The sequence below is a fragment of the Manacus candei genome, unplaced genomic scaffold (assembly GCF_025592945.1).
Source record: "Manacus candei isolate 608988 ecotype Guabito, Panama unplaced genomic scaffold, ASM2559294v1 h1tg000003l, whole genome shotgun sequence".
Classification (NCBI taxonomy): domain Eukaryota; kingdom Metazoa; phylum Chordata; class Aves; order Passeriformes; family Pipridae; genus Manacus; species Manacus candei.
Window position 1 is genome coordinate 2,837,806 of NW_026138051.1, and position 25,423 is coordinate 2,863,228.

Sequence of the window (25,423 nt, forward strand, 5' to 3'; positions counted from 1 at the left end):
TTGGCCTGGGCTGTAGCATGGCCAAGGACAGAGAAGGAGGAGCGAGGAGTCCTTGGGAGCAGCGCAGGAAGAAGCTTAGGTAACATGCTCATGCCCCAAGTGATGTTAACATTGGCCTTCTGCCAATGTGGGCTAGCAGCCCTTTGGCTTTGGAGCCCTCACCCCATGGTCTTGTGGTGGTCGTGCCCGTGGGCCTAGGACAGGCAGCCTGGCTAAGCCCCATGCTGCCTGAAGAGTGGTGCAGTGTGGCTGCTTCGGAGCAGCAGCCTCTGTGCCTAATGTTTGTTCACTATAGCTGCTGTCAAGGCTGGGGATCACAAACAGCCCTCATCAAGACTACCGACAGCAATTCCTGTCCTGGCTTCCCGCTCCTCACTGCGGCCTCTGGGAAGAGCTGCTTCATCCCAGCGCCTTTGGATCAGTACGGGTGAGTCTTGGCAGAAACGCCAGAGGTGGCGGAGTTGTGGCGGGAGGGGGAGCTGCTGCCGTGGGAAGAACATTCAGATCTCAGCTACAGGGTCAAAGCTGTTTCTGGGGAAAGGACTGGAGGGGATCGAGTGTACTTAGGCTCAGAGGAGGGGAGGTGAAATGCGGAGCAGCAAGGCTAGGTGAAGTCCCTTTCCCTGGAGAAGCACCCAGCAAAGAGACTGAGCAAATCTGGTGCTTGAGCTCATCCATAGGACAGGGAGTGGCCCTCGTCAGTCAGGGCACTGTCTGAGCAGGAATTGATGCTCTTTGCTTTATTTCCTGGGCCTCCCTTCAGGATCAACTACACAGGAGCTTTCAAGGTGTGAAGATTCAGTCCCTGCTGAGCAGGTAAGAGCCAGCTATGTCCTGGCAGCACAGAGCACTGTTCAACACTGTTGCTGGGGCCAGCTATGCCAGAGGTGGAAGATGATGGGACCTGGGGCTGCCAATTTCCTGGATGGCACATGAGCTGATTTAGCCTTTCCCTAGGGTTTACACAAACCCATGTTCATTTACTGCATGGCTTTACCACCTCTCCGGTGCTCAGGGGATTGCAGGCTTCTTTCCAGTTAAATTTTTAAGGGCCTTTTGAAACATGCAAACCTCCTATGGCTTGTGTTGTTGCTTTTATACCTCCTGACATGTTGGACATGTACCCAGGATGGAGTGAGCAGAGCTTGCAGCAAGGCGAAGCTCCCAAGCTGTGAATTTTTCTACCTGAAAAATATGCTTGTGCATTTGCCAGCAGTTTTAGGGCTCTTCACTCTGTGGCTGCGACCTGCCGAAGGCATTCTTGTTACACACAGGTGCTGGCAGGTGCTCACTGCTAAGTGAACCGTGGCTCCTTCACCAGGCACTGCTGCTGTGATGGACACCCTGTGGAAGTGATCCCCAGGGTGCTGGGCTTGGGGTGTTGGGTGGGCTGCAGTGCTTCTCCAGTGGATGGGCTGTGCTGTGGCTGAGCTGCTGGTCACTGCGTGGGGGTGACCACTCCCTGCATCACAATTACATCCTGCCCTTGCCAGTCTGCAGGTGATCAGCTGTCCCAGGAGCTGGAGCATGTGAAAAAAGAGCTCGAGCGAGTGAAGAGGGAGCTTGGTATGTGGGTCTGGCTGTTCTGAGGGCTGCAGGACACCCACAATCCAGGTGACATCCCCTGTGCTCCTCCCTGGAGCCCACAGCCTGCAGCTCTGTGGGGATGGGGCTGGCTTCTTGTTTAGGGGGTAGAGCAGGATCTCTGGTGTCCTAGAGGGTCTGGGGCTGAGGTGTTCAGGGTGGGCTGAGCACAGCCCTTCTTGCCTCCTGCCTGCAGCTGACAAGACTGCCCAGTGTGAAGCCTATCACCAGACAATCTGCTCCTTGCAGGCTCAGCTCAGAGCAGCAGGTATGTGCCCTCACTGCAGTGAGCCCTCACCTCTGGGCAGGCTGCAGGGATGCTCTGGTGATCCCTTGCTGTTGTAACTGAGGGCTGCCAGGTGGAAGGGACACAGCTCGTGGCCTTTCCCATGGGTCAGGTTGACGCTGCTGTTGCTTCCCAGGAGTCTGTGTGGAAGATGCAGCAGTGTTCAAGGGTGGTGACTTGGGGAGAGACTGACAGCTGGCACATGGGCACATATCCATCTGCCTGAGCCTCTGGGCCAGTGATACCTGTAGAACTGTCGAATGAGTGAATTTTTTTAACTGCTTGTATTTAAAAGAAATAAAATAAAGATGTCTTTTCCAGTGGTGCTTGCTGTCTGCTGGGGTAGGGGCAGTGCCCAGTGCTGCCCACTGCTCCCCAAATGCTGGGCAGACAGGGCAGGTCTGTGCCCAGCTGTGGCTTGTTTTGCTCAGCCAGAGACTTGAGGTCTGCTGCAAGGAGGAGCTTGGGTTCTGGCAGATGGAGGCACAGCAGGGCTCTGGGGAAGCCTTTCTGGACAAACCTGGTGCTTCCAGGTGGGAGAGAGGCAAAGCTGGGGAGTTTTCTAAAGCTGGACTTGATAGTCCTTATGGGTCCCTACCAACCTGAGATATCCTATGCTTCAGTCATGGAAGGTAATGAGGGTATCCAAGGGATCTGCTTCTGCAGGGCTTTTGGCCCCCTTTCTGGGCTAGAGCCATCTCTTACCCTCCTTTATGCTGGCAACATATGCCCTGCCACTGTTTGCCTTCCTGCTGCTCCTGTTGGGACGTGCCCTTAGGTCGCTCCATGCCTCTGCCTGCTCCCAGCCGTTGGTCTGTGCTGCTGGCTCAGGGCCCTGAATGACAGGGGTGGAGAAGGGTAAGACTGGGAGGTGAGAATAGGGTACTGGGAAGACAGATGTGGAGCTGCCTGTGAGGTCTGGGAACTGAAGACATGTTCAGTGCCAAGTGCTGCTCCACTGTGAAGCTGAAACTATCTCCCAGCACGTGCTATTGCAACAGGGTTTCTGGGAACAGGATGATTTTGGTGTCATCCACCCCCTCACTGTTCTGGGTACCCACCCAGTGTCTGTCTGTCTATCTGCCTGGGCCAGGGTGTCCCCCCTTGGAGTCCTGCTGTGCCCATGGTGCTGCCAGCCCTGCCCGGGAGCACCCTCGGTGATGGTGCTGCCCAGCTGGGTCCTCGCCTTCAAGAAGGAGCGGGAAGCATCTGGGCTCTAACAGCCCAAGGAAACGGAATTCTGCAACTTGATCTTGAGCTCACTTAGTTCCCAGTGGGGGTCATGGGGCCGGAAAGGGAAGGGACCTTGAGGACTGGCAGGGGCACAGTCTGCCTGGAAGTGGCGTTCGCAGAGTGCGTTGGTGTTTCATCACCGTGAGGTCATCGCAGCTGCTGCGGTGGCATTTCCGTCATCCCGAGGTCGTCTTCCGAGGAAAGAAGCGGCTGGACCTGTTGCCTCGACAGTGGCGCCAGAGCAGAGCCTTGCCTATGATGCCAGGGAGGGGCTGTTTCACCCTCCTGGCATCGCTGCCAGTTTGAATGGGTGCTCACGACATGCGAGCACTGGATTGCATCAGGTCGGGCTGCTGAGCGGCGGGTACCGGCCTGCGTGCTGGCGAGGAGGGTGCTGGCTCCGCCTCTCTCAGGGCTGCCGGCCCGGCAGCGGAGCGGTTCTCCCGACATCTCTTAGGGATGCCTGTTGCTCCAGAGTTAAGGAGGCTGTAGCGGAGCGCTGTCCGGGCCCCGCTCCCTGCGGAGCATACAGGGATCGTAGCACAGTCCCTCTCCATGCCTTAGACTGAGCTCCGCTCGCAGCCCCCATAGGAGGGCTGGCCTCGCCTCCTCGCCTCGCTCCCAGCCCCGACAGGGCAAGGCCGGGGCAGGCTCTGCCGTCATGGCACATTTGGTCCCGGGGACCCTCAGCCGCCCCCTCCGTGGCCTTTGCCGAGGGAACACGGCTGACGCCACCGACTCACGGCACCTTGCCCAGTTCTCGGACCTGCCGCCCGCAGCAGCCACACTCCCGGCGGCCGACCGGAGCCGTGCCCGGTCCTCGCCCCGCTACAACTTATTACTTGAATTTTTATTTTTTAAAAACTCTGACGATAGGGGCGGCCGGCTGGCCAGTGGTGGGCAACCGGGCACCCGTGGGGCTGGGAGGGCACGGGCTTCTCGGCAAAGGGCACGCAGCTGTTCTAGCTCGCCCGCTGCTTGCCCCGCGGCGGCTCTGCCAGAAGCAGGGGCGGCTGCCAGGGGTCTCATTTCTAATGACTCCTTTTGGTGCGCGCCGTCATCAGACGGGCGGAGCCGTCCCGCCCTTCTTTTCAGCTCCGGCGCCCGGCGGCTTGTTCCCAGAATAAGCGAAGCAGAGCTGATCTGATCTGAACTGAACGGGATCGCACCGGAGCGAGCTGAGCTGTACCGTGCCGAGCCGTGCCGAACCGTGCCGAGCCGCGCCGCCGGTGAGTGTTGGCGGGCGCCGCCGCCGCGCCGGGAGGGGCCTTGGCGGAACCGGTGCTGCGCTTGCATCAGCTGCCGCCCGCACGTGGCGGACCCGCCGCCGCGCCCCGTTCGGGCTTTTCCGTCCCCGGGGCTGCTCCAGACACCCCGGCTGCTCCAGACACCCCGGCGGGACCGAGCCTGACTGGCACTCCTCGGGACCGGAGATGCCCCCGCGGGGGCTGGGGGAATGGTCCCGAGCGGGGGCTGGCGGCCCCCGGCACCTGCCCCGAGTCGCGGCGGGGTGCGGTGGGCACTGGGATGCGGTGGGCACCGGGATGCGGTGGGCACCGGGATGCGGTGGGCACTGGGATGCAGCAGGCACTGGGATGCAGCAGGCACTGGGATGCAGCAGGAGGCTCCTGTTGTAGCCCAACACGTTGCTTCTCCGCCCCTCTGCCCGCCCGCTGCTCGCTGCGCGCTCTCTGCAGGTGAGCGTGTCGGGTGACAACGTGGCTTTCAGCGAGCCTGCTCCGGCCGTGGGCCGCGGCTCCCCCGGTGCCCGCCGAGCGCTGTCCCTCGGCCGGCTTTGACAGGGACTGGTGCTCATCCGGATGCTCAGCGCGTTCCCAACATCGGGCAGGGCGGGAGAAGGGGAGGCTGCCCCCCATCTTCCTCGGTGCCACTCGCGCCTTTTTTCCTCGGCCGTGCTCTCGCAATAAGGGCGGAGCACGTTTCTGCTACCAGCCCCTTCCTTGCAACTCCGGAGCTCACTCTGGTGTCAGAAATCCTTGGAACAATCGAGCAGACCTGGGGAAGGCAGCCAGAGCTCTCCAGGTAGTGGCTGGGGAGGGTGCCAGTGCTGGGGCAGTTATTCCCAGAGGCTTAGCAGGCTGGGACAACTCCTTGGGCCAAGGCTGAATGTGACACGTGCCAGCTCGGGAGGAGGTTTCTTCAGAAATGGTTCTGTGGAAGTGTGAGCTCGGGAGGAGGTTTCTCCGAAACAGGCAGGTTGGCTAGTTATGAGGAAGCAGCCACTGGTGGCTGCCCCTGTGACCCTAACTGATAACCCCCCTCTATGGAAAAGAGTCACAAAGTTATCCTTTTGTAGTTACACTGATCCATGCAGCGCAGCATTGGTGCTGCCCTGGGCACCTGGTTGGGATGTGTTTCCTTTCTCAATGAAAGGAGAAGCCAGCAGGGAGAAGATGCTGGTGGGTGGATGGTCCAGTGATGGGCACTAGGAGTCACTTTCCTTGCGGCTCCTCTCACCCTGTGCTGGATGCCTGTTTCACAAGGTGCTCATCTTAAGAGCCTTTCAGGAATGGGTGGCTCCTGTGAGCCAGAGGATACTGTTGCTCAGACGTTCAGGGTGATTAGAGCCTGCAGAGCTTGCAGGCAGCTTGGCAAGCACTGTCGATAGGCAGGGGATTTGTTCTGGGGGCCTGTGCTGTGTCTGGTTACACGTCCCTGTTAAGGGTGTGGTGCAGAAGCTGAAAGTGAAAAAGGAATGGCTGCATCCCAGTGAGTCAGCCCAGCCTGCCAAATCCTCTGCCGGAGGAATGCTTTGTCTCCTCACCACTGCTGATGTGCACACCCACACGCCAGGCTGAAGGGATGCACCCGCAGTCGAGTTTGGGCTGAAGGATCTACAGGCTGCCAAATCAGTGGGGAGTTGCTGGAAAACAGTGGGCAAGCTCTGGGACGTGCCCAGGGGCCCCGTGGTTGGGACCATACAGTGCTTGAGCAATGAGCCTGTTTCCCACCATGGACTCAGTGGGTCCATCCCTGGCTCACTGTTCTGGTGCAGGAGCTGTGCAGGTGGGGTATGTGCAGCCCCACAGTGCCTTGGAGGGACCCACCAGAGTGTCTGCCCTACCAGCGTGGCAGGGGCTTGGTGCTGATGGGTCAGCTGTGAGCAGGGCCCTCTGGGCATCGCTGCCTGCCCTGCTCCCTGCAGCATTGGTCTTGCTGCCTGAGAGACACTGAGCTTCACATTCCTATGGTCCCTTCTCTTGCAGGGCTTTTGAGCAGCTGAGCACCGCCCAGGAGAGGACAAAATGTTCAGGGAAAAAATGACCAGTATTGGGAAGAAGCTGATCCGCCGGCGCGTGGTGGATCTGAGCTCCGACGACACGCGTTTTGCCCGCTGCCTCTCCACACTGGACCTCATATCCCTGGGGGTGGGCAGCACGCTGGGGGCCGGCGTGTATGTACTGGCTGGGGAGGTAGCCAAGGAGATGGCCGGTCCCTCCATAGTTCTCTGCTTCCTGGTAGCTGCTTTCTCATCGGTACTCGCTGGACTCTGCTATGCAGAGTTTGGGGCCCGTGTCCCCAAGGCCGGCTCTGCCTACCTCTACAGCTACGTCACCGTTGGTGAGATCTGGGCTTTTACAACTGGCTGGAACCTCATTCTCTCCTATGTGATAGGTACGAGGCCAGGCAGCGTGCTGGCATGTGTGCCTGGGCTCTTTTCAGCACGGTGCTGTCAGCATGGGGGGAGGTTTCTGGGGGTGGCCTGTGGTGCTGTGGGGTGGGATCATCAGGGAGGTGGGTGCTGAGGTGGGAGTGGGCGATGCCACTCTGGCCTGGGCTCGGACTGATGCACGGATTTGCCATCGACAAGGTACGGCCAGTGTGGCTCGAGCTTGGAGTGCAGCATTTGACAACATTATTGGCAACCACATCTCCACCTTCTTCGCCAACAAGACTGCACTGCACCTGCCGGGGGTGCTGGCCGAGCGCCCGGACTTCTTTGCACTAATCCTGATTGCGCTGCTTACTGGTGAGTGTGCATAGGAGTGGCTCCGTGGCACCGTGGGTGGTGGCTTGGGAGGCCCAGTGGGTCCCCACTCACCTCTTCTGTCCCCACAGCACTGCTGGCCTTTGGTGTCAGCGAATCTGCCCTTGTGAACAAAATCTTCACGGCGGTGAACCTGTTGGTGCTGAGCTTTGTCATCATCGCTGGCTTCGTCAAGGGGGACATCAAGAACTGGCAGCTCTCGGAGGAGGACTATGTCAACCTCACGCACCCGGACCCACATGGTGACATGTAAGGAGAGCAACTGTGCCAGGCCAGGGTCTGGCACAGGGCAGGCATAGGCCCACTGTCCATGGACCCCACAGCAGCTGCTCTCCTCCCTGTTTTTCAGGAAAACAGCCTTTGGCTCTGGCGGGTTTGTCCCCTTTGGACTGGAAGGGATCCTGACCGGCGCTGCCACCTGTTTCTATGCCTTTGTGGGCTTTGACTGCATTGCCACTACAGGTACTGCCTTGGTTGAGGGTGGTGTGGGCATTTTCCCTGCACAGCCAGCAGCTGTCTGGGATCTGCTGGGGAGGATGCTCCATGGCGTGGGAAACAGCTGGTCCCACCACCCCTGGGAGGTTTCCCTGCAGAGTATCTCCAGCTGGCCCAGGCGAAAGGGCTCACAGCCTGGCCTGCTGCAGGAAAAGGGGTTCATTACACCACATGGTGGGAGCAGGGCTGCACCCTGCCTGTGCAGGCAGCTCCCGGAGCAGCAGGGAGCCTTTTGACTGCTGAGCCGAGGCTGCAACAGTCCTGGGAATTGTTAGTGCCTCCTAGTAATTTCCCAGCCTCAAGCAACCTTTTTCTAAATGACTGGGTTCGTGCAGAACTGCTGCTTCCTGGAACACAGGGAGCCCTCTTAATTTCCTCTCATTCCTCCAGAAATCTACTTAGTGGGTGGCTGGTACAGGCTGTTCTGCCTGACCTGCCTGTGCCTCCCTGCCCCCAGGGGCTGCCCAGCAGCCGCCTCCTTTCCTCCTACACCACTGCCGAGCCCCTTGCTGGGAGTGTGGCACAGCACATCTTTGCAAAGCCGAGGTGCATGGAGAACCTCTATTCAGCAGGCTCTGTAGGGACAGGGAGGGGTGGGGGTAAAGAGCTGGCATGGTCAGGGGGGCTGCCAGGCCGCTGCATCCCTGGAAACCAAGGCTGCAGCCACACGCCTCTGCTCTCAGCAGTGCCAAAGCTTCTGCCAGCACAGCAGCACGGCTGGGGACCCCTCCTCTCCAACAGCCCCTGCCTGCTGCTGCCCAGTCCCATGCTGCCATGACTTGGGGCTAGCTGCCCCATGCTGTGCCATGGAGTGGGGACACATGCTCTCTCTTCTCTCTGTACAGGGGAGGAAGCCAGGAACCCCCAGCGCTCGATCCCCATTGGCATCATTGTATCCCTCTTCATCTGCTTTGTGGCTTATTTCGGGGTCTCTGCGTCCCTGACTCTCATGGTGCCCTACTTCCTTGTGAACAAGAACAGCCCTCTGCCTGAGGCTTTCAAGGCAGTTGGCTGGGAGCCTGCCCGCTATGCTGTTGCCGTCGGCTCACTCTGTGCCCTCTCCACTAGGTAGGACTGGCCCTATTCCTGGCACTGCCTGGCCCAGCACAGGGACTGGCAGCATGCTTCCAGGCTGGGCTGGGGACTTGCTCTGCCCAGCTTCTCTCCTGCTCCTGGCACACAGCTGGTCCCATCCCTGTCTGGGTGGTGGGTGTGGACAGCTTGCCTGGCAGGCCCTAAGCCATCTCTCCCCACGGCAGCTTGCTGGGCTCCATGTTTCCTATGCCCCGAGTGATCCATGCCATGGCAGAGGACGGGCTGCTCTTCAAGCCCCTCTCCAACATCAACGATCGCACAAAGACCCCTCTGTTAGCCACCATCACCTCGGGGCTCTTCTCAGGTAAGGCTCCTGGCCACCGCCTCACACTCGGCCCCGCAGTGGTCTGGAGCTGTGCTCATGCTGTGTGTCCTCATTGCAGCGGTGTTGGCCTTCCTGCTTGACCTGAAGGACCTGGTGGACCTCATGTCGATCGGCACGTTGCTGGCCTACTCCCTGGTGGCAGTGTGTGTGCTCATCCTCCGGTGGGTGACTCCTTCTGTGTGGTGGTGCCCAGGGTGGATGTTCCTTGCACTGACCCCGGGGGATTTTCGCCACAGCTTTTTCCTGGGGGCATGCAGCCTGGGGAAGTGTCCAGCCCCCAAGGTGGAGGCTGCTCATGACAGCCTGTGAGGTGTCTCTGGGCATATCCTTGTAGTGGCTGTCCTGGGGCCACTGCTGGAGCAGCAGGAATATGAGGGTGCTGCCCGCTGTCCCCCTGGGCTACGAAGTTCTGTGGGCTCTGCTGCAATCTTGTCCTACCTGCTCAGGTACCAGTCTGGGCAGCTGAACTCCCCGAAGGCCATGGAAATGCTGGAGCTGAATGGGAACGAGGAGGAGAGGGTGATCATGAATCCAACCGTCACTGCTGCCGGTGCCCAGCAGAAAGAGACGCTGTCCTGTTCAACACTCTTTAACCCACCTTCGGACACCCCCACTGCGCTCTCGGGGCGCATCGTCTATGTCTGTGTCTCGGTCATTGGTGAGTGAGTGGGAGCTGGCAGTTGATGTCCCCTCCTGCCAGGGGCTGGAGTGTTTTTGGCGCGTCTCTGCAGAGCTGGGAAGGGATGGAGAGGGGCCAGGCGGAGGAGAGGGGCCAGGCAGCACAGGCTGCCAGCTGCTGTTGGCAGTGCCAGCGAGTGCTGAACCCACCTGCCCTAAGCAGGGTGCCAAGTGCAGGGTACAGCTGTGGTTTTTGGGGTGCACGGGGGTTGTTGGTGGACATGGGTGCTAAGCCAAGCATGTGTGGGTGGTCACGGGAGATCCCTGCGATGAGCCTGGCCCATGCTGGCCACCAGTGAAGGTGGTCCCCAACCCCTTGAGAGTGCTTTGGCTTGGTTTGCTTTGGCTTGTCCCTCAGTGGTTCCATTGTGCAGCCAGAATGGGGTGGCTCAGCCAGGTCTGGGTAAGTGTCAGAGCTGGATCTGAGCCCAGCTGAGTGCAGGTTCCATGCAGCTTGCTGAGTTGGCAAGCACCTCCAGCAAAGCGCTTTCCTGAGGCTTTGGGGTGGATGTTGGAGACAGCAGGTGCTGGCCCCTTACCTGACCAAGAGGAATAGGTGCCTCAGCCCAGCCGTTGGTGAGGCTCAGGGTCCCAAGGAGGCCACAGGCAATGCAGCCCCCTGACTAAGCCCTCTCTTGCAGCCACGGTGGTCACAGGCCTCTGCGTGTTCCTGACCTTCAGTGTGGCTGCTCTGAAGGACACCAATGTGGGCTGCATCGTGGTCCTGGTGCTGCTCCTTGTGGCTTTGCTCATTCCCACCATCATCATTTGGAGGCAGCCGCAGAGCAACGCACGATTAAACTTCAAAGTGAGTGCAGCCCCCTGCAGCTTGGCATCTGCACCCCCATGGGCTCCAACAGGATCTGGGCATTGCAGGGTCTGCCAGGGCTTGCTGCCAGGCAGTTACCAAGAAGGCCCAGTGCCCTCAGACCTCTCTGAGGTGCAATCCCCAGTGTGGAAGTGCCCGGGTATCCTCTGGGTGTGGTGGGGATGGGGTCCCTCTGTGGCCACCAGCATCCTCAAACCCAGCCTGGTCCCTCAAGGCACAGTTGACACAGCACAACTTGTCCCTTGCAGGTACCTTTCCTCCCATTGCTGCCGATCTTCAGCATCTTTGTGAACATCCTGCTGATGGTACAGCTGAGTCCTGGCACCTGGATACGGTTTGCCATCTGGATGGTTTTGGGTAGGTGTGCTGTGGCAGGGAGCACGATGCCTGCAGGTCTCTCCTTGGGGGGATGTTAATGCTGGCAGCTCACCATTGTGCATTTCATTATGGAAACTGTCCTGCAGGTTTCGGGATTTACTTTGGCTATGGGATTCGGAACAGTGTGGAAGGGAAAAATGCAGAAGAAAAGCCTCTTCACCATCCTGGACTGGACCTCAGCCCCGGGGCTGCTGCAGTCTGAAGTACTAGGCACAAACACTCCATGGACCCCTGCCAGTGTTCCCGCTTGGGGACAAGATCATGATCCGCACAGTGCATCCATCCCCTCTCCTATAGGGAGTCCCAGAGTCAGGACTGCGGAGCTTGGTCATGTGCTGCCCTTTCCCCTCACAGAGCAGAGGTCTCCAGGCTGGGTGGGAGTGCTGGTGGGCCAGGCCTGGTCTCTGTCCTGCTGAGGAGCAACAACAATGGTACGGCCCTCCTACCACGAAAACTGCTTTCCCTGTGCACTGGAGGCCCTACATGATGGTACAGTGGTGCAGTGGTACTTGTCCCGTCACGTTGCTGTGTTTACCACCTCCTCTCTGGGGTTTCTCAGTGCCAGCTGTGTACATGGCATCCATGTCTGTAGCTGGGCAGAGGGGCTTGCTATGAATTGTTCTGATCCTCACGGTACTGCCAGCAGACCGGTACTCCCTGCCAGCACAGGACTGAGCTGGCCTGTGATTTGCATCCTCTACTTGAGCCTTGTGCCGCCCTGGCCACGTTGCTTAGCTCCAGTGTCCGTGAAGATGTCCCCAGTGTAGCTGTATTGCTGTCCAACCTCACATGTGTTTGTACAGTTTGCGTTTTAATGCCAGTTTTTTTATACCTCATAAATATTTTTTAAGTTCTTGTCTCTGTTGATCTTGCTGCATCTCCTGTTAATGCCCTGTGGTCATGGGCCCCTGAGCAGGTCCCTACATGCTACCAAGGTGGGTACCAGGCTGGTGCCAGTGCAGAACAATGCCTGGTTCCAGCTAGGCTGTGCTGGGTGAGCTCCCTGCCCGAAATCTGCCAGCTGGAACCACCCGCCCTTGCACCCGCCCCTGGGAGGGGACAGTGAGCTTGTGAGCCAGGAGCTGTGGAGCAGTGCTCCAGGCCAGCTCAAACCAGTGCTGCTGGTACCTAGGGGCAGGACAGCATCCTGTCATGGCCCTGCCTTGCAGGCCCTGTGCTGTGGGGGATTGTGTCACCAGGTCCCAAAGCAGCGGATGCAGTAAAGACCTTGAAAATACCTCCTGGAGATGCCAGCAGTGATTGCAGAAGAAGCATGGCCAGGAGCTGGGCTGCATCCATGTGAGATGATGATTTTCCAGATTCTGGTCTGGTCTAAATCAGACCTGACATTATTATTCAAGATGAACTAATTTAAGGCAGATGGATTGTGCTTGGTTTTGGCATCTCTCCCTGTTTATTGGCAATGGCACAGGGTCACTGCACGGTCAGCAGTGAGGCACCCACACCATCAGCTGTGCTTGGCCCCTGGGCTGGAGCTGTGAGCCCTGCCTGGAGTAAAAGGGGCTGCAGCACCTACTCTGACCCCAGGCCAGGCACTCACTGCCCCGGTGCCCTGGGCTGGGGTGCCCTGCCAGAACCTCAGGCTCCAGCCCCCAGGGGCAGCCGGCTCCTGGCACTGGCTCCTCACGGCTGCTTCCAGCCCTCCTAGTCAAGCTGGTGCCTTGGTGTACCACACTGTTTCACCACCCCACCTTGTGGGTATCTTCTGGCCAGGGGCAGTACATGGGGCCCTGCTGAGCCCTGAGCCTGCAGACCCCCTGGCACTCGTGTCCCTGGTTTCAGGTGCTGTTACCCAAGGCTTTCCCCTCCTGTGCCAGTCAGGGAGGGGCCATTTTCTGGTTTGAGAAAACTCACCAAAAAAGCAGATCCTGGTCTTGGTGTTGAGGGGCCTGTGACGACCCAGCCTTTAGGGGAAGGAAGCGCCCAGCCCCACACACAGCTGCCTGCGGTTTGCCCTGACAGCCTAGGCACTTCCACCCAGGCTGGCAGCACAGGCTGTGTTCCTCCTGCTGCCCAGCCATGGGCCTTCCCCAGGGCAACTCCAGGCCTGGCAGAGCACCAAACACACCTGAAGCCCTCCCCTGTTTGTGCCTCTGCCACTGCACGGGCACCATCGCGGGCAGGGGCAGCAGGGCTGGCTCCTGGCTCAGCGCTGCCTTGCTGGCTGTAGTGCCGAGGGGGACACTCAGACAGATCCCCCTGGGAGATACAGCCAGGGCTTGGTTTGTGATCTCCCTGTTGCCATTTAAATCCCCCTGGATTTAAAGGGGAGCTGGAGGGCTGCTGGCTCCTGCTGTGTTTGGTTCAAGCCGTGGTGAGGAGGCAAGAGTTTGGGGCAGCATTGCAGTGGAGGTCTGGCTGTGGTCACTGGCTGATGACAGTGTGCCTTGGCCACAGGCCATACCAGGGGTGCAGTGCTGGTGGGTCAGGGTGCCAGGGGTGCAGAGACTGGGTGGCTCTCAGCCTCCCTCCCCATCTGGCTCCACCCTAATCCCGTGGCATTCTTAATTTCGTATCCAGCTGCCTGTGGGGAACACAGAGCTTTCCTGGTGGAGCCATCGCAGCAGCTCTCTGCACATCAGCTGCTTGCCACCTCCGGGGGGCTGCTGAGAGGAGCCCGTGTGGCCACACAGGCTGGAGGCAGGGTGGAGATGGGGAACTGTGACACTGAGTCCTTGGAGGAAGAGCTGTCACTGCAGAGGCTGCCCCTGCACTGCTCCCCTACCAGAAAGGGGGTGGCCCTGGCACACGGAGATGAAGCAGCAGATTAAATTTTAAATTGGGTACAATAATCTGGTTAGGAGTTAAAATAGGCTGGCAAGTCTGTTCTGCTCTGTGACACCAAATGCTTCAATCTGAGGAGTTAATGTGCCACCTTCTTCCCTGTAAAACCAGTGAGCGAGTGGATACCATCAGATTCCCTTCCCTGCAGGTGATCAGCTGGCGGAGCGGTGGCTGCTGGGCCTCGAAGAGCTCCAGGAGATCAAAGCCGGTGAGATTCCTATCACTCCTCACTCACCTCGCTCCAGACAGGTCCCAACCCTTCTGCTTTCTGTGGTAAGATTAAGCATGCATGACCCAGTAGCTGGCAGGAGGCTGTGTGCATCCGATAATCCTCCTGGCCCTGAGCTCTCTAATCATGCAGGCTTAATGCTCGCCTTGCTTTGCCTTTGCAGGCCTGGCATGATGGCTTGCTGCCAGATGGTCGCTCTTCTCTTACTCTCCTTTCTTCTAGTGCTGCAGCTGGTGACCTGGTTCCCACTCGTGTTCCCTGCTCCACACTGCAACCAGCCAAAGGGTGGTTCCTGTCACAGTCTGTCCTGGAGCTCATGACATGCTGTGACCACGCCTGCCCCCGGCAGGACCTCATCCTGATCCCTCAGAGCTTCCAGGAGTACCTCTCTTATGAGACAGTGTATCCCAACAGCACCCATACCCTCACCGTGGTGGAAGTGAGCCCTTGAGTGAGTGGTGTGGGGAGGAGGGGGCGGAGGCAGCATGTGCAGTGCAAGCAGCAGATTTATGGTGCAGACAGGCGGTTTTCCATCAGTGGGGCCACTTCCTGATGAGCTCCCGCTTCTCTGCCACCATCAGGATCCCCACAGGCTGCACGGGTGTGCTGGTGTTTGAAGACACATCCCCACCACTACCTACTGCCTTCACCATGGCAAAGTCTATGTGAAGGGGGTCAAGAAGATCCAAGTGAGTTTCCTGATGCTGGCACAGGGTGCTGGCAATGGGATGGGGAGGCTGGTGATGCACATGGGCCCATCCTTGGTCAGTGTGGGCTATGACTACACCCTTTTTAGGCTGCACAGGCCATGCTGGTGCCTGCACATGAAGCTGATGGCAGCTCTGGCAGCAGAGAAGATGGCTGGGAAGAGGAGTGATTTCTCAGGGTTTGACGGTGACCTGCTGGGTGGTCTGCCTCTTGTGTGGGAGGGAGGACGAGATGGTCCTTCTCATCTACTGCGATGGCAGCCCTGGTGCATCTGGCTCTGGGGTGTATGTGCAAAGTGTGAGACCCTATATGACACTGTACAAAGCTTGCCTTATGTTTCCCTACCTCACACACATGAGATTTTTTGCTAATCCTACATTTTATGGCTGTTACCCTTCTCCATCTTCCTTAAGTTCTCCTATTTTCCTGCTGTGTTTACCCAGGCAATTATTCCCTCTGTAATTCATATTCTCCACAAGGGATCTTACGCTGGTGGTGCTTTGCAAGGCTGGACAGATGACTGCTTGTATTTTTCACTCTTAAGTCAATGTCCTGTTCCTTTTCACTGCATCTCAGGGGCAGCCTTTATCACAGGCCACTCAGTGCTGTCACTGCTTAAACCTGATGAAGAATAAACATGCAGTTCCTTCAAGACCTGTGACAGTTGTACGGGCACAGCAACCTGATTTGCAAAACAAACATGTAGGAGACATTTCAACAAACTAAATGTAACACCTCCTCTAGCTCAGTTACTAAGACTTCACGTGAGTGTTAAACTAATTTAACTTACATGCCTGGTCTGCAGATGGATGTGCAAGTTTCTATCACCCCAGACGAGATAATGCATGAAAAATCATGATGACACATTACTGGGCAGGGAGCAGCTGCTATTATTTACACAATAGAAACCAAATTTACAGGCAGAATTTAACTTGTTCAGTGGAATTACCTGCCCTAGCCTAGAGGTTCTTGGGGACAGACCAAAAAGGGTTTACATCTCCTCTGGTCCCTTGTTTGGACATAAGAACAGGCTAGAGAGTGCCAGCCATGGCCTTCTTAAAATAGGAAGAAACACAGGGAAGGGAGTTCTTGGTTCCTTCCTCTCTGAAGTGCTCACTGAGCATTTGTTATGCTTCACAGGCTACTCCAGTTAGCAGGTGGAACAGGTGACAGGAGGAACAGCTGCTGCACAACAGAAGAGGAAAAACCAGCACCAAGACAGAAGTGCAGAGAAACACAGGGAGACTCGTGCACCCTTTTCAGTGTTTATCTATATGTTTGCAAGTGGCAGCAGCTTTAAGACACCAACAGGAAACGTGTCCCCCCCACCCCAGTTTGTGTTATAGAGGAAGTGGTTTTGACACACAAACTGCAACAGGTACAGGACTCACTGCTGGGGTGGGCTGACCTTGGCTGGATGCCAGGTACCCACCAAGCCACTTGTACCAATCCCCTCCTCAGGGGTGTCCCTGCCCATGGCAGGGTGCTCGGAACTACCTTTTTTGGGTTACTTGATAGAGTGGGCTCACAAGCTGACAATAACCTGGAATATGCATTCTTCAGAATCCCACAAGGCTTAGGAAAGCCAGTGTCTCCTCCTTGTTGTTAGCATAGTTCTTACCTTGATCACATCCACAGGGACGTGATGACATCCATCTGGTCATTTTATTCCCAAGAATTGAATAGCCATTGGGCTTACCTGTCTTCCTGCTGACTTTTGCCCCCGTTACCCCAGCACTGGGACAACCAGTCAGGAACCCACACACCTGCCTGGTGTCTGTAATCTTTCTGCATGTCTCAAAGTTCTGGTGAAGTCAGACTGGGTAGTTTCCACTTCTTGTCTGAATTCCCTCGTTCCTTTTTGCTGAAGAGCCAGCTTCTTGATTGAATCCTTCTTTCTCCTCCTCCCTTAATAATTGATCACCACGTCCACCGTTTGTTTTTCACGACTGGGGCAATTGTGTTCTTGTATCTCTACTATCATGACTTCAGATGTAGTATGTACCCCAGCCTCTGTCAAGATATTCTCAGAGGTGTCTTGGGTCCCTGACTTAACCACAGCCCTCTGATAGCACTGTACTGTGGCTCAGCAGGCTCATGCCAAGGCCCAGCACAGTGCCAGAAGCTGCTGGTTTTCACTGGGGGCCCCTTCTGTCAGGAGGCATGTGAGTTTGCCAGGGTTACATGCCTGTTCAGGTGTGAAGTCCTGGGCTATGGGAGGTGATAACTGCCCAGGCACCTGCCCAAATCCTTCCACACATTCTGCCACCCACGGACCAGCCGCCCCAGGGCACATTTTAGTACTGACTCACCCAAAAGTTGCCTTCTCTTACACCAGGATGACGCCAGATTATACAGACCCCATGATATGCCAGCAGTGTTAATTAGTAGTATTAAAAAGCTCACGTAAGGGTGAGCAGAGACCTCACAAGCCTGCACAATAAAGCCACCCACACCAGTCCCAGCTAGGGAGAGGGAGATGTATTCCCTGATCCACTCCACGAGACAGCTCCCCCAGCAGAGCAAGGCCATCAGTGTGCAGGGCAAAGCACAGAGCAGTGTTTTGTACTAACATGTTCCCAAGCCCAGCAAAGCAGAGAGATAAGCAGTGCAGCCAACAAACTGTGACCTGACAGGAGCTGCCTGCTTAGTAAATACTACAGCTATAGCACACTGACACAGAACTGCCATGGTCTCAGGCCCCACGCTGGGAACCAACAGGACTGTGGGGGGCTGACCCTGGCTGGACTCCAGGTACCCACCAGGCTGCTCTGTCACTCCCCTCCTCAGCAGGACGGGGCAGGGAGAAAGTGAGATGGAAACGGAACTTGTGGGTCAAGATAAAGGCAGTTTAATCAAGCAAAAGCAAGGTCGCCTGTGGAAGCAAAGGAAAACTAAATATTTATTCTTGATTTCCCACCAGCAGGAGATGTCCAGTCACTTCCTAGGAAGCAGGGCTTCAGTACACACAGCAGCTGCTCCAGAAGAAAGATGTTTTCATAAGGAATGTCCCCCTTCTCCTTTCTCTTAGCTTTTATTGCTGAGCAGAATATCCCATTGCTCAGGTTGGGTCAGCTGTGCTGGCTCTGCCCCCTCCCAAGATCTTGCCCCCCCCCAGCCTGCTGCTGAGGGGGGAATGTTAGGGATAGCCTTGATGCTGTGGGAACACTGCTCAGCAGTAGACAAAACACTGGTGTGTTATCAACCAGCTTTCTAGCTACCAATACAAAGCACAGGTCCATGAGGACTGCTGGGGTAAAATTACCTTCACCTCAGCCAGAGCCAATACAACTGTTTATTTAAAAAATTAACAGAAACTTTTTAACAAAATCACACTGAACAGCAAGGATCTGAAAAGCCAGGCAGTGCTGGGGCATCACAAGGAGAAATGCTCTGCAGGCCCTGACCAAACAAAGGGCTAGATGTGCAGACAAGCACCTCCAAGTGGATAATAAGACTTGTTCCACGTCTCTCATCCAAACGGTGATACTGCTTTTTAAGCAGGTGAGGTGGTAAATCAGAAACCTGAATCTCTTGTGCATCCCCACGAAGCACCTGGAGGGCTCAGATGGTGCTAAGCTCTTAAAATATCCCATTTGAAAGCAACCATGGCTGCAGTTGCAGCTTGGAGGAAGCCACCTGCTTTAGCTGCAACATGAAGAGGATGTCATAGCATAAGGTGTGTGTGACATGCTGCATTTCTTCTTGCCCAGAATCCTGCAGAGCTGTCCTTTTTTTTTTCCCCTTGTTGCCCTGTATCAGCACAGAACATCCTCTCTAGCTCAGAAGGAAGGGAGAATGAATACATGTATATCCACAGTCTAAGGAGGGCCACCTTTTGCTGGAACTTGGATCTCACTCCATACCCCGATCCCAAATGCGACAACAGGGCTAGCTCTGGAAGGACAGAGCCCTCTATGACCTAGGAACCACACAGCAGTTAATAGATTGCAGGCTGGTGATTTGCCTTCTGCATCTGAATGATCTTGCCGAAGCCACCTCTTCCCACATCGTAGTCTGTCCGGTACTCATCTCGCACCTGGGGCACAGCAACAACACACACGTCAGTAACCTGCACTCCTGTCTCCTCCTGGACTTCAAAATCATCACCCACTCCTTGTTCAGTTGGTGGGCAACTGAATTCAGGTTAGAAGCACTTCAACTCGTTTGAGATCTCTTCAAATAATCCACCAAAAAGGTGGTGAAAATGAGAAATAATGATATATCTGATGGCCGAGGTATTTTCAGATAAGCAACGAAGACTCCAAAATATTTTCATTCAGCTTTGCAGCCCAATTTTCTGAATTGCCAAGCTTGGCCCCCAGAACGTTTTATCCCCTCCACCCTGGAAATCTGCAAAGGAACCTCACACCTTTGCCCTGGGGCAAACTGCTGTGTCCTGAGATTGGCCTGGCAGCTACACTGTCCCCCTCCGTACAAATTCTGCATCATTTTAAGAGTACTGGTTTGGATTTGGGAGCATCCTGCTTGCATTACAGGAAGTTTGGACTCCTAGATGGAAACGGCCTTAAGTTGTTCCCAGCTTTTAACACCAAGCATCAGTTACCAAAACAAGCCGGGAGCGACTAAACTTCGCCGTCAGGTCCTTACAGTCTGCGTGAGGCAAAACAAGCAAAGAAGTGCAGAGCCTTTTGGGGGGGATCAGATTCAGGGGGTGAACTGGTATTGCCTTTACCTGTCCTCCAGTCTTTCCTCTCCCATACTGCCTCCCCTCCTTGAACCCAGCATCCCAGTCGGTCCGGATGATGCGGTCGTCCAGCCGCGTGCTGTTGATGAACCGCATGGCGTGCTCGGCATCTGCCCTCGTGTAGTATCTGGGGCACTCTATAAGGAGATCTAAGCCTGTTTTTTTTTTTTCTTTTTTTTTGTTGGGCAGAGGGAAAATAAAAAAAAGAAAACTATTGTATGTTAGAAAAAGCAAAAAACCGCCCCACCCCTGCCCTCCAGCCTTTTTCTTCCCTACAGGATCAAAAACTGCACTAAAACCGGCCAACGCTCTGAGAGGATTTTGTACTTTAATGTCAGTACCTGCAGAAACAAGAAGATGAAACAAAAACATTAAAGCCTTGCTAAGGGCAAGAAATAGGTAATATGCCTCTTTATGCCACGTGAAACTTGACTGAAACAGAACAAAAGGGGAGCTCTGCACAGACAGCTCGTGGCATGACCTGTACGAGCGTGTACCCTGTGCCTGGGAATGCCCCCGTGGCTTATGCTGCTACTTCCTTCAGGTGTAAAGCCAAGGTGAGAAAGCCAACATGTTCTCTGGCCACAGAAGACCTCAGACTGAGGACTCAGTTCTCCTTTTGGCCCTAAAACCATGAAAGAGATTAATAAATTAAAGTAGCTCTCTGCCACCTCCAGAAAGAATAGCAGTGGTGGCACTTGTGATGTGGGGCACCACTGCACAGTCTGTCTCACAGTTAAGGTGGGGGAGAGCAAGGTGCAAGGTTGGAAGGGATGTGCCTGGCAGAAAGCACCTGGCTGTGTCTGCCTTCCAGTACCAGCAGCACAGCTGTGCTTGGAACTAAAGGTGGTAACCACACACGGGCTGACAGAAGGGGAAGAGAAAGGATACTCGACAAAGCAGAAGCCACAGGGGGTCTTCTTGATCTTGTCCAGACCCATGACAATCCTCTTGACATCCCCGCACTTGGAGAAGAGCTCCTGGATCTGCTCCTCGGTGGTGTAGAAGGACAGGTTGCCGACGTACAGCGTGGAGGAGATCTTCAGGGACTTCTCCTGCAGCTGCCTGCTGCCCTGCGGGCACAGAGGCGCACGCGGCGGGGTCAGCGCTCCCACTGACCCGCTCCCTCCCGCTCCATCCCGGCCCTGCCCCGGACACGGCCCTCCCCGCCCCCTTCAGGCGCACCCTGAAGTGCTGGTCGCGGTACTGGCTGATCTCGCAGTACGAGTCGCTGTTGAGCCCGCTCAGCGTGGTGTGCAGGAGCCCCGACATCGCGCCCTCCCGCCCGCCCGGGCCTCGATCCCGGCCCCCGATCCCGGCCCCGCTCCCGGGACCCTTCCGGAAGGACCGCGCGCACCGGAACGCGCGGGCGGCTCGCGAGGGGGAGGAGCCGCGCGCTGCGCCGCGCGATTGGCTGAGAGAGCTGTCGCTCGGGGTGGGGAGGCGGGGCGGAGGAGCAGAACAGCCAATCGGCGGCGCGGTAGGCCCGCCGGGACCGCTGGGCCCGGGCCCGCACACGCGCAGTGCGGCGGCGCCGTTCCCACCGTCCCGCGCCCCCTCACGGAGCCGCCCCTGAGGGGCCGCCCCGGTCATGGAGGTTCCGCGCGTGGCCGCCCTGGAAGGTGCCGTGGGGCGCGGGCTCTCCGTCCCCGATAAACGCCGCCCGGCTCTGTGTCACGCCCCGCTCTCCTCCTGTGTTGCAGGGCTGGTGCGGGAGCTGCTGAGGGAGGAGGCGCCGTCGCGAATCGCGGCGCTCACCGAGGAGCTGTTCCAGGCGGCGGGGAGCCTCCCTGAGGAGGCCGGGGGGGCGGCGCAGGGAGAGCCCCCCGCTCCCGGCCCGCCTGAGGGCCCGGGAGGTGCGTGTGCCTCGCACCCCGCGGGCCTCGCCCAGGTTGGTGCCGCAGCTCTTGCGAACACCCGCTGCTGCCGCCGCCCATCGCCACCGCCCGGCGGCGAAGATCGGTGTTTGGCACTACACAAACCAGTTCATTTTTGAGTCGTGGTAGCCCAAAATAAAGTGGGAAATGTTACATTTTAAAAATCAGTGGGAAATGTCGATCCTAAATGTAAAAGTGTGTTGCAATGACCTCACCTGGATGCCGTGTCCAGCTCGGGAGCCCCCAGGACAGGAAGGACGGATCTGTTGGAGCGTGGCCACCGAGATGATCAGAGAGCTGGAACACCCTTCCTAGGACAGGCTGAGAGTTGGGGGTATTCAGCCTGGAGATGAGGAGGCTCTGGGGAGAACTTTAAACCTCTTCTCTACCTAAAGGTGCACCCAATGAGCTGAAGAGGGACTTTGGGCATAGCACAAGGGGGAATGGCTTCAAACTGAAAGGGTATATTTAGATTAGATGTTAGGAAGAAATTCTCCCCTGTGAGAGTGGTGAGGCCCTGTCACAGATTGCCCAGAGAAGCTGTGGCTGCCCCATCCCTGGAAGTGTCAAAGGCCAGATTGGACAGGGCTTGGAGCAACCTGGTCTAGTGGAAGGTGTCCCTGCCCAGGGCAAGGGGGTTGGAACAAGATGGTCTTTAAGGTCCCTTCCTACCCCAACTGTTCTATGACAATAATGGGAAAAGTTACTGGTTACTGGTGATGTTCAGGTTTTTATTATTTCAAATTTCTAGTGATATCTAACTGTCATTTCAAGTAAAAATGCAAGCAGAGAGCACTGATGCGTTAACAGTTTGGGACTTGATCAGAGGAGAGGTCCTTTTCATCCTGTATGAGAGCAGACACTTGAGGAAGAAGAGAACAAGCAAGCACGCCATTTTAGCTGCCTGGTAAACCCAGTACATAATATTAGAGTGGGAAGTACTCATTTTCTATATTTATAAGTTTATCAGGTGCTAATATCAAAAGGTTCCTAATGTAGGTATTTAAAATAATTAGCTACTCAGTTTTCTTTTTGATACGTAAAAGAGATGAAGCCTTACTACAGATATTTCTCAAACCTGATAAGATTCTTACAATTCTTTTCCAATCCCTTCAGATCTTAAATCTGTTTTCAGTGTACATAATATATTCTGAAGGCTACCAGGGAATCAGTTGTATTTTGGACATGGTGATGTGAAATTGCACAAATTTTTTTTCTCTCTGAGTGTTTCTGAGAAATTTGCATCCCAGATGGATGAGGTGAGTGAGGTCATGTTTTGCTAAGTCTGGACTTGGTAGAAATGTAGGTTAGGACATTTCAATTAATGGCATTTGTTTAGGAACATATTCGAATGCATCTTAATTCTGGCACTTCCCTTATAGAATTCCCTTTCATGTAGAATTTCTAATTGAAGCCAATGGCACTGATGGATGATGTGACATATATGTGCTGCTTGCCGTCTGATTTAATTAGTTCTCTTTAGTTTGGATTTACATAGTCATGTTCTGTCTTACCTTGCTTCATCTTAGAAGTGCTCTCGTGTTTTCAGGTGTGAAATAGCCTTTGTAAGACTGTGTCTTATGAAATGTGCTTGTGACAAGAGTATGTGCTTCCTGCCAGCTGTGTATACTTGAATGACCCATACTTACAGCTGAAGAAATGCTGTATGGTCCACTCAGCATGCCTGTTTTCAGGTCATTGTTCAAGATGTCCCTGTGGGATCGTGCGACAGTTTTATGGAAAACTCACACCTTTGACTGCAACGCCAGAGGGAGTTGCACAGACCTGGTCATTACTGTGGTACATGTGAAAGATGGTTCTTTTTCCAGTAGTAAATTTCAATGGGACTCACGTGCAGGACAAAATTAAACCTCATGGAATTCTCCCATCCAGGTTGAAGAGAGTGCAGTCAGCCTGTGGAACTGGGCTGTGGCCAAACACACGGGTGCTGTTGTCAATGATGAGCAAAAAGCCAAACGTACGTATGTTCTGTACCTTCCTAAATGTGTTGCCCGTGCTGCAGCATGGAAGTGAGCAGCTCTCTGCTGACAGGCACATATGTGGTGCTGTAGATTTGTTTGGGGCTTTGCAGATAGGGTGTAGAGAGAGGAGAATGTACAGTTGGGCTTGTATAAACTGTTCAGGGAGGTGTAATAGGTACCTTCTTGTAGCTCACAATCAGTGCAGGCATTTTTATCACTCCTCATTTCTGTGCCAGAGCACAAGGAAGCTGCAATTTACCTTGTGATGCCATGGTTCTAATCTCAAAATATATGGAAATAAAACAGATGTAAAATTTAGGCTGTTGGTCACTTAGTTTATATCAAGTGAAATCACTTCTTTAATCATCTCATCAATGTTTATATACAGAAAAACTAAATCCTCTTTTTACTGACCTGCTTTAGCTGGGTACACAAATGGTGGGTTCTCTTGGTAGCCTGGAGCAGGGCTGGGGGAAAGGAGAAGTGGGCTTTTTCATCTTTTCCCTCAATGTGTTCTTTCTGTGGTTCTATGGGATTGTAGTATCAGGCCTACATTCTTGTCTTGAGGGATTATAGTCAAAATTATGTATAATCTACATCATATAAATTGTATCAGGTAAAGGGAAAAGGGTAAGTTTACACAAAATAGTGTAATGCTCTCAGATCACAGCTGAAGGGCCAGGGAGAGGCTGTTTTAAATACATTAAGTGGTGTCTTTTCCATCCCTGATGTATAAAGAAGGCCTGAAAATATTTTTGCTTTTTTCTTTGTAAAGATTATTAAACTTAATTTCCTTATTTTGCTCAAGGCTATTTTGAGGCTCTCAAGACATGTTACTGTCAGCACCTGCAATGTAATTAAGTCTTTGAATACCATGTATTTACCTTAAACTCTCTCAAAATTGTTTAATTGGTATTTTAATGAGAATATTTTTTTTATTCCTTACTGCCCGAATAGCAATTTTAATCATCTTGGCTAAAATTCAGATTTGCTTTGACTCCCGAAGCTTTCAAATTGTTCTCTCTTTTAATTTCAAATGCCAAACAGCCTTTCAGATATGGCAGGGCCTGACTTTCTGTAAAAAAAACCCCAAAAAACCAACAAACAAAACCCAAAGCCAAAGCAAAAGTGCAAAGGAAGCTGATGAATGGCTGCACTGTTCCCTTGCAGTGCGGTTTGTTGCTTGCAGACTGATCCGCCTTTGTGAGGGCCCAGATCCTCCCGAGGGAACCATCCGAAGGCAGATTTTGGTAAGGCTAATTGTGGGTGAGCAATGAGGTACAGTTGATCCCCCAGGGAAGTCTTCAAATCTTATGATGCTTGTTTTGGAGAGGGAGTAGAGATGTATGTGTAGTTCTGGAAGGGTGGTTGGTGTTTTGGCAGGAGTGTTGCTGACTCTCTCTTCTCACCACTTGAGGAAAGATAAGACTGATGATCCCGTTTTTTCCCTTTTAAGAGAACAAAGTACAGGCTGAAGTGGGATCTGTATTTTACCTTGCTGAGACAGTGGAGTTAGGAATGTCTGGTTAGCATCACATCTTTTCACAGGGCAAAATGTGTTATGAGCAACACGTTCATTTATTTCAGTATGTTATAGTACTGTTGAGGAGGGCACCATAATTCTTATGCTGCATCGAAGTGTTCAGGACTTCATTCAGAAGTGAGAGTTGCTGGTCAGAAATTGCAGAGCTGAAATACCCTTGTGCTGTGTTAGATACACCTTAAGAAAATGAGATCTTACCTTGCCTTTCTTGAAAGTGATTGTATTTTCACAAAGGACTTACCATTTTCTCCTTCAGATGTCTATGAAAACTGGGAAAGGATGGATAGATGTTGGAAAAGCTGATCTTGCTGATGGATTTCTAGAGAATGCCGTGGGTGTAAGTTTTAATTTCCAGTTTTAATTTCTTACATACACACCTCTTTGTAAGTTCCTTGGGTGATGCCTGTGCTTTGTTTTCCAGAACATAGAGAAGCTGTATGCAAAGTTACGTAAGGGGAGCGATGGTGAAGCAGATATTCATGAGCACAGAGCTGATGTGGAGAATAACCTTTTCAAAGTACTCTCTTATCAAGCTGAATCAGTACGTGTTCTTCACAGGTTTCCTTATAAGTCGCGAGAGGTATAGAGGGAAACTCTGACCCAGTTATTAGATACCTGAATGCTTGGCACTGAAGACTTGCTGAGGGATATGTTTCCTT

General features: G+C 54.5%; 4 protein-coding genes across 7 annotated transcripts in view; 3 read left to right on the forward strand and 1 right to left on the reverse strand.

The window, feature by feature from the left end:
• The first annotated feature begins 447 nt into the window (after positions 1–447).
• Positions 448–11,765, forward strand: SLC7A3 (solute carrier family 7 member 3). 3 transcript variants are annotated; one of them, XM_051785628.1, is made up of 12 exons: positions 448–816; positions 6,331–6,739; positions 6,936–7,094; positions 7,184–7,361; positions 7,462–7,574; positions 8,453–8,675; positions 8,867–9,006; positions 9,086–9,188; positions 9,474–9,685; positions 10,347–10,513; positions 10,783–10,891; positions 10,999–11,765. In XM_051785628.1, the coding sequence occupies exons 2-12, from the start codon at positions 6,370–6,372 to the stop codon at positions 11,112–11,114; spliced, it is 1,890 nt and encodes a 629-aa protein (XP_051641588.1). In that variant the 5' UTR covers positions 448–816; positions 6,331–6,369; the 3' UTR covers positions 11,115–11,765. The 3 variants fall into 3 exon arrangements, with proteins under 3 accessions (XP_051641588.1, XP_051641578.1, XP_051641596.1); XM_051785618.1 differs by lacking the exon at positions 448–816 and adding an exon at positions 3,926–4,332; XM_051785636.1 differs by lacking the exon at positions 448–816 and adding an exon at positions 4,845–5,146.
• Positions 11,766–14,107: 2,342 nt separating this feature from the next.
• Positions 14,108–15,841, forward strand: LOC127470197 (serine protease 23-like). Its single transcript, XM_051785433.1, is given in 6 exon segments — positions 14,108–14,162; positions 14,165–14,485; positions 14,488–14,562; positions 14,565–14,853; positions 14,855–14,936; positions 15,795–15,841. Coding segments are annotated over 6 exon segments (843 nt in total). The 5' UTR covers positions 14,108–14,116; the 3' UTR covers positions 15,825–15,841.
• Positions 15,842–17,931: 2,090 nt separating this feature from the next.
• On the reverse strand, positions 17,932–20,970 carry LOC127470207 (nuclear cap-binding protein subunit 2). Its single transcript, XM_051785445.1, has 4 exons — positions 20,548–20,970; positions 20,254–20,435; positions 19,351–19,489; positions 17,932–18,693 (listed from the first exon to the last, which is right to left on the reverse strand). The coding sequence occupies exons 1-4, from the start codon at positions 20,953–20,955 to the stop codon at positions 18,595–18,597; spliced, it is 828 nt and encodes a 275-aa protein (XP_051641405.1). The 5' UTR covers positions 20,956–20,970; the 3' UTR covers positions 17,932–18,594.
• The window catches only part of TEX11 (testis expressed 11), a 29,199-nt gene continuing 24,642 nt past the window's right edge, over positions 20,867–25,423 (forward strand). For both annotated transcript variants that reach the window (XM_051785419.1, XM_051785425.1), the window contains exons 1-6: positions 20,867–20,984; positions 21,066–21,253; positions 23,133–23,217; positions 24,392–24,471; positions 25,021–25,101; positions 25,186–25,305. In XM_051785419.1, the coding sequence (XP_051641379.1) occupies positions 20,954–20,984; positions 21,066–21,253; positions 23,133–23,217; positions 24,392–24,471; positions 25,021–25,101; positions 25,186–25,305 (585 nt within the window). In that variant the 5' untranslated portion in view covers positions 20,867–20,953. The remainder of the gene's footprint in view (positions 20,985–21,065; positions 21,254–23,132; positions 23,218–24,391; positions 24,472–25,020; positions 25,102–25,185; positions 25,306–25,423) is intronic.